This window comes from Hyla sarda, chromosome 3 (genome assembly GCF_029499605.1).
Source record: "Hyla sarda isolate aHylSar1 chromosome 3, aHylSar1.hap1, whole genome shotgun sequence".
Lineage (NCBI taxonomy): Eukaryota > Metazoa > Chordata > Amphibia > Anura > Hylidae > Hyla > Hyla sarda.
This window is the reverse complement of record NC_079191.1, coordinates 304,174,948-304,187,359: the sequence shown is the minus strand read 5'-3', so window position 1 is coordinate 304,187,359 and position 12,412 is coordinate 304,174,948. Positions and strand designations below refer to the sequence as shown.

General features: G+C 42.0%; 1 protein-coding gene across 4 annotated transcripts in view; it reads right to left on the bottom strand.

The window, feature by feature from the left end:
* Positions 1-12,412, bottom strand: part of QPCT (glutaminyl-peptide cyclotransferase) — a 431,934-nt gene that overhangs the window by 294,146 nt on the left and 125,376 nt on the right. For 3 of the 4 annotated variants that reach the window (XM_056566979.1, XM_056566977.1, XM_056566980.1), the window contains one exon: positions 9,141-9,335. In XM_056566979.1, the coding sequence (XP_056422954.1) occupies positions 9,141-9,335 (195 nt within the window). The remainder of the gene's footprint in view (positions 1-9,140; positions 9,336-12,412) is intronic. The other variant, XM_056566978.1, reaches the window with a different exon arrangement.

Here is a 12,412-nt window from a genome sequence, read left to right as displayed (position 1 = left end):
TTGCAAAACTTCAACTTACAGCATTTCCAGTCAGCATCTGGCTGTCCAGGCATGCTGGGAGTTTAGCAACAGCTGGAGGCACCCCGTTTTTGAATCACTGGCATAGAATACCCCCTTGTCCACCCCTATGCAATCCATAATTTAGTACTCAAATGCGCATGGTGCTCTCTCACTTCGGAGCCCTGTTGTATTTCAAGGAAACAGTTTAGGGCCACGTATGGGGTATTTCTGTACTCGGGAGAAATTGCGTTACAAATTTTGGGGGGCTTTTTCTCCTTTTACCCCTTATGAACAGGAAAAGTTGGGGTCTACACAAGCCTGTTAGTGTAAAATAATTAACATTTTTACACTAACATGCTGGTGTTGCCCCATACTTTTTATTTTCACAAGCAGTAAAAGGAAAAAAAGACCCCCAAAATTTGTCACTTGCAATTCTCCTGAGTACGGAAATACGCCATATGTGGGCGTAATATGCTCTACGGGCGCACAACAAGGCTCAGGAGTGAGAGCGCACTATGTACATTTGAGGCCTAAATTGGTGATTTGCACAGGGGTGGCTAATTTTACAGCGGTTCTGACATAAACGCAAAAAAATAAATACCCACGTGTGACCCCATTTTGGAAACTACACCCCTCGCAGAACGTAACACGGGGTATAGTGCTCCTTAACACCCCACAGGTGTTTGACAAATTTTTATTAAAGTTGGATGGGGAAATTAGAACAACATTTTTTTTTCACAAAAATGCTGGTGTTAGCCTAAATTTTTCATTTTCACAAGGTAAAATAGGAAAAAAGCCCCCCAAAATTTGTAACGCCATTTCTTCTGAGTATATAAATACCCCATATGTGGATGTAGAGTGCTCTGTGGGCGAACTACAATGCTTAGAAGAGAAGGAGCGCCTTTGGGATTTTGGAGAGAGAATGTGTCTGGAATTGAAGGCCACATGTGTTTACAAAGCCCCCCCATGGTGCCAGAACAATGGACACCCCCCCCACATGTGACCCCATTTTGGAAACTACACCCCTCACATAATGTAATAAGGGGTGCAGTGAGCATTTACACCTCACAGGTGTCTGACAGATTTACGGAACAGTGGTCCTTAAAAATGAAAAATGTACAGTGGGGATCAAAAGTTTGGGCACCCCAGGTAAAAATTTGTATTAATGTGCATAAAGAAGCCAAGGAAAGATGGGAAAATCTCCAAATGGCATCAAATTACAGATTAGACATTCTTATAATATGTCAACAAAAGTTAGATTTTATTTCCATCATTTACACTTTCAAAATAACAGAAAACAAAAAAATGGCATCTGCAAAAGTTTGGGCACCCAGTAGAATTTATAGCATGCACTGCCCCCTTCGCAGAGCTGAGACCTGCCAGTGTCATGGATTGTTCTCAATCATCATCTGGGAAGACCAGGTGATGTCAATCTCAAAGGTTTTAAATGCCCAGACTCATCTGACCTTGACCCAACAATCAGCACCATGGGTTCTTCTAAGCAGTTGTCTAGAAATCTGAAACTGAAAATAGTTGACGCTCACGAAACTGGAGAAAGCTATAAGAAGATAGTAAAATGTTTCCAGATGTCAATATCCTCTGTTCGGAATGTAATTAAGAAATGGCAGTCATCAGGAACAGTGGAAGTTAAAGCAAGATCTGGAAGACCATGAAAAATATTAGACAGAACAGGATTGTGAGAAAAACAATTCAAACCCCACGTTTGACTGCACAATCCCTCCAGAAAGATCTGTCAGACACTGGAGTTGAGGTACACTATTCCACTATAAAGAGATACTTGTAGAAATATGGTCTTCATGGAAGAGTCATCAGAAGAAAACCTCTTCTACGTCCTCACCACAAAAATCAGCGTTTGAACTTTGCAAATGAACATATAGACAAGCCTGATGCATTTTGGAAACAAGTTCTGTGGACCGATGAGGTTAAAATTGAACTTTTTGGCTGGAATGAGCAAAGGTACGTTTGGAGAAGAAGGGGAACATAATTTAATGAAAAGAACCTCTGTCCAACTGTTAAGCATGGGGGTGGATCAATCATGCTTTGGGGTTGTATTGCAGCCAGTGGCACAGGGAACCTCTCACAAGTAGGAGGAAAAATGGATTCAATAAAATTTCTGCAAATTTTGAATGCTAACTTGATGCCATCTGTGAAAAAGCTGAAGTTAAAAAAGAGAGGATGGCTTCTACAAATGGATAATAATCCTAAACACACCTCGAAATCCATGGGGGATTATATCAAGAGGCGTAAACTGAAGGTTTTTGCCATGGCCTTCACAATCTCCTGACCTCATCATAATTGAAAATCTATGGATAGACCTTAAAAGAGCAGTGCGTGACAGACAGCCCAGAAATCGCTAAGAACTGGAAGACTTTTGTAAGGAAGAATGGGCAAAGATACCTCAAACAAGAATTGAAAGATTCTTGGCTGGCTACAAAAAGCGTTTAGAAGCTGTGATACTTGCCAAAGGGGGCAGTACAAGATATTAACTCTGCAGACACCATTTTTTTTTTCTGTTATTTTGAAAGTGTAAATGATGGAAATAAAATCTAACTTTTGTTGACATATTATAAGAATGTCTAATCTGTAATTCAATGCCCTTAGAGATTTTTCCATCTTTCCTTGGCTTCTTTGTGCACATTAATACACATTTTTACCTGGGGTGCCCAAACTTTTGATCCCCACTGTAATTTTTCATTTGCACAGCCCACTGTTCCAAAGATCTGTCAAACGCCAGTGGGGTGTAAATGCTCACTGCACCCCTTATTAAATTCTGTGAGTGGTGTAGTTTCCAATATGGGATCACATGTGGGGGGGGTCTACTGTTCTGGCACCACGGTGGGCTTTGTAAATGCACAAGGCCCCCGACTTCCATTACAAACAAATTTTTTCTTCAAAAGCTCAATGGCGCTCCTCCTCTCCTGAGCCCTGTAGTGCGCCAGAAGAGCACTTGACGTCTACACATGGGGTATTTCCATACTCAGAAAAAATGAGATTACAAATTTTGTGAGTCTTTTTCTCCTATGATCCCTTGTGAAAATGAAAAGTATGGGGCAACATCAGCATGTTAGTGTAAAAAAAATTATATACTTTATTACATTAATTATAGCTAACTGAGGGGTGACGAGGGGTTAACTAAGGAAAAGGACCCCATTGTTCCTAGGGACTCTGATTTTGGGGACCTCACTGCAAGGAAAAGTATATAATACGGTACCGGGACACCACAAACCCCCTTACTTAAAACAAGTCGACCCCGACGCCTATCCCCTAAGGCAGAGGGACCAGGACTAGGACAGGATTGCTAACTAAAATACACATCCTGACAAAAATCTGAGTAAACATTAGACACCTTTAAATCCTCTTGATACTCTGACTAGCATTTTGACTTGACAATTATGAAACTATCTAGGCATCAGGAAGCTATCTAATCATTATAAAGCTATCTAGACATTATGAAACTTACTATACATTTTGAAGCTTGCTAGACATTGAGAATCTAACCTTTAGTTTCTAGCTTTGGACATTTTTATTGGACATTTTTATTGCGCTCTATACATAGGCTAACTAGACATTAGTACAGCTCTCTATACCTTTAGTTTCAAGCTGACTAAACATTTTTGAAATCTCACCACATTTATTTTTGTTTTGCCACGATGAGTCACCTGTTAGTACACAAAAGTATATTGGCTTGCCTGAGGCTCTCTACCAATAAGGTTAGCTACTAGGGTCTATCGGCTACACGCTACTTACCCCTAGGACACAACAGTATAACCTTACCTAGGTTACCTTTAGAAATACGTGTTTAATTTCAAGCTCACAAGAGCACCTACTGGCCAGGTAGAGCATCTAGCACACGTAATAAAGAGAAGAGAAATATGAGTGTACCTAACAGTGCCGTCACCCTCCTGGGCAGTTAGAGCACTCTGGCTCACGAACCTTCGGTAGAAGGGGGGCATCTCTACATCTTCCCACACATCTTTGGAGGGGGTTCTTCACCCGGGGCCATACGAGAAAGCACATCCGCATTAACGTTGGTTTTTCCACTGCAGTAATTAATAGTGAAGTCGTAATTGGCCAACCGGGAGGCCCAGCGTTGTTCAAGAGCCCCCAGCTTAGCAGTGTTCAAATGGGCAGGGGGATTGTTATCGGTATAGACCGTGAAGGGAGTAGCGGCCAGGTAGTCCTTGAATTTCTCAGTGATGGCCCAGACCAAGGCTAGGAGCTCCAGTTTGAAAGAGCTGTAGTTGGCATCATTCCGTTCTGCGCCCCGGAGGTGTCGGCTGGTGCAGGCGATTACTCTCTCTTTGCCATTCTGGACCTGAGATAGGACTGTGCCCAGACCTTCGAAGCTGGCACCTGTATACAGACGGAACGGTCCGTGTGGTGACAATGGTGCTGCAGGCTCCGACATCTTTTTGGTATTAGGTGTGCCGGCCCTTTAAATAAACCTTGGATTCCTAGGTCCCAAGAGGATATGCAGCTGCTCTCTGATCTGGAACTTGAATGCGGAGATTTCAAACTTGAGAGCGGCGACTTGAAACTGGAGTGCATTAATCTGAAATTTGAGTGCGTTGATCGGCAGCTGAAGTGAATCTACACAGGACTTCAATTTGGCAATCTGGCGTCTCAGAGTCCCGTACTGTTCCGGCTCTTTACAAGCTTCGATCAGCTGTCGCACTCTGAGCTTTTTCGCACGGTGCACTATGTCCTTTTGCAGGTCTCAGGCTAGACTCTGGCAAAATGGCCGCCACGGTACCAAGGGCTTTGGTGGGCGGGGCTTCTGGGTCACGTGCGCGGGAAGGCCCTGCACTAGCCTCGACTCTTTCCACTGCAACTTGTAACTCCGTTGTACTCTTCGCCTCCCCCTTACTTTACATGCGCACTTTCTCCACACAGCACTGTGCGCGCAGCCCCGTTCACCAGAGTATAATCCACAGTACAGGCACACACCCGAATCCTGTTCGTGATGCCAAAAAGGCTTTGTGGTAAACTTGGGGAATAAAGCCTTGTGGGGTGTAGGGTAGTTGGGGTGTTGCTGTTCAGTATTATAAAGGGCAATGTTAACCCTTGTCACTCGTGACGCCAGGGTGAGGGTTAAAACTCTGTAGTGATGCTGGCCCTATCGCCACCCTTCCCAAGAGCGATAGGTGAGTGTAAAATAAATGGATTGTCCACAGCAGTGCTGAACTTAAAACTTGCAGGAACTTTACTGAAGATTTTCTGTACATGCAGTATTGGTAACAGTCCAGATAACAGAGTCTCTATAGACAGCACAGCAGTGACTGACAGTTGCTTAGGACCGGAAAGTTCTCTTTAGAGTAGGAGGATTAGATTTGCATAGATCCGCTGGATTTGGGGGTTGGATTAGGTCAAGAGATCTTGCAGAGATAGCGGGGAATTGTAAGAACTATCCGTCTCTAGCGTAGGCTTAGGCCGCAAGGCTTTGGCCTAGTAATTGTCTTGTAAGCTGCAGAGGTCCTACCTCGTCCAGAATCAGCAACCCAAGAGAGAGACAAAATGGTGCAGCTCCCTTATATGGGCAGGGGCTGGCCGTTTTGAATTGGTCCATATCAGCTGTCACTCACCGTTACAATGGATTGTGGATGATCACCTGACCAGATCCACCAAAGGTCTTTTAGCAAAACCATAGAGTTCTACAACCCGGTCACATGACCCGCAGGTCCTGCGACGCATACAAGGTAAGAATATTAAATATACATCTTTACATTTATATTTACATTAATTATAGCTAACTGAGGGTGACGAGGGGTTAACTAAGGAAGAGGACCCCCACTGTTCCTAGGGACTCTGACTTTGGGGACCTCACCACAAGGTAACGTATGAAATACGGTACCGGGACACCACATTGGTATGTGGTATGCACGTATGAGGGCAAAAAAATGCACTACAGTACGTTAAAAAAAACTCAGTATTTTTGGAAAAAACCCGCCGGTGAGTACTATTGCTTGGACTTTCACAGTATGTAGGCCCTTGACAGATTAACAGGTACAAAATGGTACACTACTTAGATGTTGGTATGTGGTATGCAAATATGAGGACAAAAAAATGCGCTACAGTACACTTGGAAAATGTATTTTTGTAAAACACCAGCCAGTGATTACTTTTGCCAGGACTTTCCCAGTATCTCGACTTGTTACAGATTTACAGATAGAAAATAGTAGACTGCTTTGATGTAGGTATGTGGTATGCACATATGAGGGCAGACAAATGCACTACAGTTTTGCACAGCAGCAGGACACAACAGTGCAGCACCACAAAAAAAAGGGGGATTAAACCGTAAATTGCACCCTGTCACAGAATGGTTAAGAATGGTTTGAACTGGTTTTTATACCGTACAGACTAGTATAAGCAGCAGATGATTTCTTGCGGAAAAAAATACACAGAATTGCGCTGAAAAATAATTCCTGCCTCCTGTGATAAGGTTCATGAAGTTCAGGCAGCTTCTTGATATATATGAGGCAACGAAAAGCTATCTGCCCCTCTCTGATAAAATGCTGAATGAAGTGACTGGGAGCTTAATGGCTGGCATCAAAATCCTTCTCAGTGACAACTAGCAAAGCACTGCACTTCTCTCTGTCCACAACGCTGATATGACTAGCAGTTGGCAGTGGAACGCTGCAGTACAATAAATTCAGCATCTGTGTAACACACACAGTCCGTCCTATCTCTGCAGTGTATATGGCATGAAATGAGCAGCCGCAAAAGGGCTGAAGATTATATAGGGCTTTGACATCACAGGGGTCAATGAATTCTGATCCCGCATGTGATTCAGGGTCATCTCGCCTACCTCGCTTCCCGCCTTGCATTCCCGGCTTCCCAGAATCCCCTGCCCCATGTAATGACATGTGGTGTCCTGGAGCCTGGAACGCTGTAAAATGGAGTTTAATGAAGCGATATAATCGCGGCGATATTCGCATTTGTTGAAAATCGAAAAAATCCTGAAATTCGTAACGAATTTGGGTTCGTCTGCTTCGATTCGCTCATCTCTAATATATATATATATATATATATATATATATATATATATATCTTACAGGACAAGGCTGGCAGTTGGCAGAGGCGCTGGCCTCCTGTGTTACCCTTCCGGTCTCTTAGCAGCTCCAGGTCATCCCAACATCAACTTCCTGAATGGTAGAAGCTGACTGCACAGTGATGTGCAGTCATCTGGGTAAGCTGGCTGTCTAGTTTGCCTAGCAAGCTAACCTAGTAGAAATAATAGTGTAAAAAGGAAAGGACTATTTTCAACTGTTACTATAGGACAATCAGCAAATGTTCCTTGGACCGTCTGGCTTGAACGGACCATCCCCAAGCAACATACCCTTAACCCCTTAACGACGCAGGACGTATATTTACGTCCTGCGCCGGCTCCCGCGATATGAAGCGGGATCGCGCCGCGATCCCGCATCATATCGCGTCGGTCCCGGCGCTAATCAACGGCCGGGACCCGCGGCTAATACCACACATCGCCGATCGCGGCGATGTGCGGTATTAACCCTTTAGAAGCGGCGGTCAAAGCTGACCGCCGCTTCTAAAGTGAAAGTGAAAGTGACCCGGCTGCTCAGTCGGGCTGTTCGGGACCGCCGCGGTGAAATCGCGGCGTCCCGAACAGCTGATCGGACACCGGGAGGGCTCTTACCTGCCTCCCCGGTGTCCGATCGATGAATGACTGCTCCGTGCCTGAGATCCAGGCAGGAGCAGTCAAGCGCCGATAATGCTGATCACAGGCGTGTTAATGCACGCCAGTGATCAGCATTAGAGATCAGTGTGTGCAGTGTTATAGGTCCCTATGGGACCTATAACACTGCAAAAAAAATGTTAAAAAAAAGTGTTAATAAAGGTCATTTAACCCCTTCCCTAATAAAAGTTTGAATCACCCCCCTTTTCCCATAAAAAAAATAAAACAGTGTAAAAAAAATAAAAAATAAACATATGTGGTATCGCCGCGTGCGTAAATGTCCGAACTATAAAAATATATAATTAATTAAGCCGTACGGTCAATGGCGTACGCGCAAAAAAATTCCAAAGTCCAAAAAAGCGTATTTTGGTCACTTTTTATATCATTAAAAAATGAATAAAAAGTGATCAAAAAGTCCGATCAAAACAAAAATCATACCGATAAAAACTTCAGATCACGGCGCAAAAAATGAGTCCTCATACCACCCCATACGTGGAAAAATAAAAAAGTTATAGGGGTCAGAAGATGACATTTTTAAACGTATAAATTTTCCTGCATGTAGTTATGATTTTTTCCAGAAGTGCGACAAAATCAAACCTATATAAGTAGGGTATCATTTTAACCGTATGGACCTACAGAATAATGATAAGGTGTAATTTTTACCGAAATATGCACTGCGTAGAAACGAAAGCCCCCAAAAGTTACAAAATGGCGTTTTTTTTTCGATTTTGTCGCACAATGATTTTTTTTTCCGTTTCGCCGTGCATTTTTGGGTAAAATGACTAATGTCACTGCAAAGTAGAATTGGCGACGCAAAAAATAAGCCATAATATGGATTTTTAGGTGGAAAATTGAAAGGGTTATGATTTTTAAAAGGTAAGGAGGAAAAAACGAAAGTGCAAAAACGGAAAAATCCTGAGTCCTTAAGGGGTTAAAGGGTGATATGTGTACAAGGTACAAGGTGAGAGGCTAATTTATAGAGCCTGTGTTAAGCAACCCCTGTGTGGGGGAGTTTCTGTACCTAGGATAAAGCATGAGGCGTCACCCCTGGTCTTACTTTTTTTTCTGCAGATTTATAGTACAAATAATATACAAGCTATATAGTTCTGATCTCCCCTACTTCTGGGTTCTTTGCCGACTGACCCCACATGACTTGCCTCCTGGGCCAAACAGTGACTGAGGCTGGACACTGCTGTAGCAACTAGTTGGATGAGCTGGCATAGACCAGCAGAGAAGCAGAGGCATTGATGCAGTAGCTGTGGGGGACCAAAGGAGGTGAGTACAGCATGTTTATTATTTTTACACTTTTTTTTTTTGCTTTCCTTGGACAACCCGAGTCTACTAATATTTTACATTTTTACCATTCTAATTAAAAAAATATATATATTTACAGTATTAAAAACCACACAAATTGTAGGATACTTACAATGCCATGAAGCTGATTTGTGTTGTTAGCATTGGGTGGGTGTGGAGTATTTTCCATCTTCTGAGCCAAATGCTGAGAACCATAAAGTGAATCATATGATGTCCACTGGTAAAACGCTTCTTCCCCATCAAAGAAAATTAATTTAAGGGAAAGATTTGGTTTTGATCCTGAGCTTCTTGCCTGTATAAAAAAAATCTGAAAAGTTTAGATAATTTAGATAATTTTAAAAGTTTTACAGAAAAGTATAGGCCCACTAAACTTGCAATTTTGATTCTATTATGTGTCAGTTCTGTACACAGTTGGGAGGTTTGTGTACCACTATTAAAAGAAGCATAATCGGGGGGGGGGGGGGGGGGGGGAAATTGCATAGGCTACTCTACTCCGATAGAAAAAAAAAAAACATCAACAGGTGCCAGAAAATGTAACAGATTGGTAAATTATTTATATTTAAAAATCTTCAAGTACTTTTTAGCTGCTGTATGTGCCACAGGAAGTTGTATAGTTCTTTTCTATCTGACCACAGTGCTCTCTGTCCATGTCAGGAACTGTCCAGAGCAGGAGAAAATCCCCATAGCAAACCTATCCTGCTCTGGACAGTTTCTGACATGGACAGAGCTGTCAGAAGAGAGCACTGTGGTCAGACAGAAAAGAAATTCAAAAAGTAAAGAACTTCCTCTGTAGTATACTGCAGCTGATACATTTTAAGATTACATTTTAAAGATTAAGATTTTTTTTTAGAAGTAATTTACAGATCTGTTTAACTTTCTGGCACCAGTTGATTACAATTTTACCCCTTAAAAATATAGAGTTTCTTGTATATACCTTTTTCTTACCTATGTTTAATGATGTGGCAGGCATGAGATCCATTTTACAAATGCACAATGATGTGAGTTGTGTAATGTCCCTTACATTTCCCATAAATGCTCTGGCTCTGGGTAGGGAGTTTCATCATTACACCTGGTCAACTTATCAGGCTACTGGTCCTGGAGGTGAAATCCTCAGTCTAATAAGTGGCTTGTTGCCCATTTACACTGTACAGTTCTGATGCATTTTCTTACTCAAAGTGTGTTTTTGGGCAATATTGCCTTAGGAGAACGTCATATGACCTATCATCACAATTGAGGAGTTCTGAAGATTTTTACGTCATTACTGGCTGTGTTCACATGCTTCGGCTAATTAGTGATTAGCAATTAGAGGTACTGCAGCTAATTATCGCAAGCTTTTTTGCTGTGAATGACCGAAATCACAGTAAAATTTTATTGTGATTATGAAAATTATGCAAATTTCAGTCATTTGAGGTAAAATCTCATGCAGTAATTAGCCACTGTACTGTTACTAAGTCTCCACGTGTAAACACAGCCTTTGCTGTTTTGCAGTGATTTTCCAAAATTGTACTAATAATTTTTCTACCATATTTTGCACAACTGCTGAACAATCTCCTTTTTTGCCAGGAATTGGAGAAAATCAAAGCAATTTTAAAGAGAAAAAGCCTACACATCAAGGACAGTGTGTACTAAATAATAAATTAAATAATTTGCTGAGATCGTGCTTCAAATATCCAAAATGAATAAAATTATTAATAAATGTATAGACATTAAATGAAAAGAATTCCCCTCACAGGGACCTTGTAAGAAGAATATTACAAGTAGATATAGTGAGACATAATAAAATAATGACAATTAAATAAATTGAATAAAAAATACTAAAATAAAGTATTATAGCAGTGTGGCTGATAGTCCGGCAATTTGATTAGACTGATACTCCAGCAAATAACTGTATAAGTCCAGCAATGTAATGTGTTAACCAATATAGTAAATGTCCAGAATAGTATCCAATGTGCACCAATTTGGTTACTGTAGAATAGATGTAAAGTTATATTACCAGATCCGTTGTGATCCTCTGGATCACGATGTGATGTGCCTAGCTGTAAGCGCTTGCGAGCGCCGTGGGGGCTTGTTCAGGCAGCATAACCCAGTGTTTGCCGTGTAGCTGCGGGAGTTTGAAGATGGTTTCTGTTAGACTCCCTTGTGGAGATATTATTATTGAATGAGTGGGCTCAACCACAAAGAGTAATATTAATGGGTGCTTATCTATGCTTTAGGACAAAATGTACAACCAAATAGAAAAAGCAAAGTAAAAAGTGATAGCACACCAAAAAATATCAAAATAAATCTTTATTGTACAAAAAAATAGCCATATAGTTTAAAAACATTTAAAAAGGAGGTCCACCAATCCTTTCTGACAACCTTAAGCCATAGGAAGGGACCCCAGACCTAATCTTGGGCTCCCCCCACAAACAAGGACACCCATCTAATCTCTCAGCAATAAAGTGCAATGTTCTCTCAGTGACTTCTGGCCCAAACACAATAAAGCATATGATGCACAGATGGCAGCAGTAATAATCCAAGCAAGTAAGCAAGAAATATATAATCTCACTAAAGACAAGGTAAAAAATGTGTGCATAAAATGTGCTAAACAATAGGTACACTGCAGCTGCAACATCAAATAGTCAAGTATATCAGGTCACATCATGTAGTCAAAGGAGCAAATACATATACTTCACACTGTCATAGGTTAGCGGGTGTCCCCCCAAAAACCTAGGTCCCCACGCGTTCCGTCACTCTTGGTGACTTCCTCAGGGGCGCATCTGAGGAAGTCACCAAGAGTGACAGAACGCGTGGGGACCTAGGTTTTTGGGGGGACACCCGCCCTCCTATGACAGTGTGACGTATATGTATTTGCTCCTTTGACTACATGATGTGACCTGATATACTTGACTATTTGATGTTGCAGCTGCAGTGTACCTATTGTTTAGCACTTTTTATGCACAAATTGTTTACCTTGTCTCTAGTGAGATTATGTATTTCTTGCTTACATGCTTGGATGTTGCTTGAATGTTTTTAAACTATATGGCTATTTTTTGGACAACAATGATTTATTTTGATATTTTTTGGTGTGCTATCACTTTTCGCTTTGCTTTTTCTACTTGTTTATCCCTTGTGGAGATGGCCAGGGCCGCCATCAGGGGGGTACAACCCATACAACTGTATGGGGCCCGGACGTCCCTGGACCTTTTTATTTTATTTTCAATTGGCTTGTCAGTGAGTGACTGCGACTGTCACTTACTGACCACTGGTGGCCCCCAGGACTATGACTGGGACTCGTAGTCCGGGGGGCCCCCACATTTCTTTTAAAATTACCTTTTATTAGGGCGCGGGCCCCTTAAGATACAGGTCAGGGGCCGGACAAGTCAGGGGCTGATTGGAGTAGAG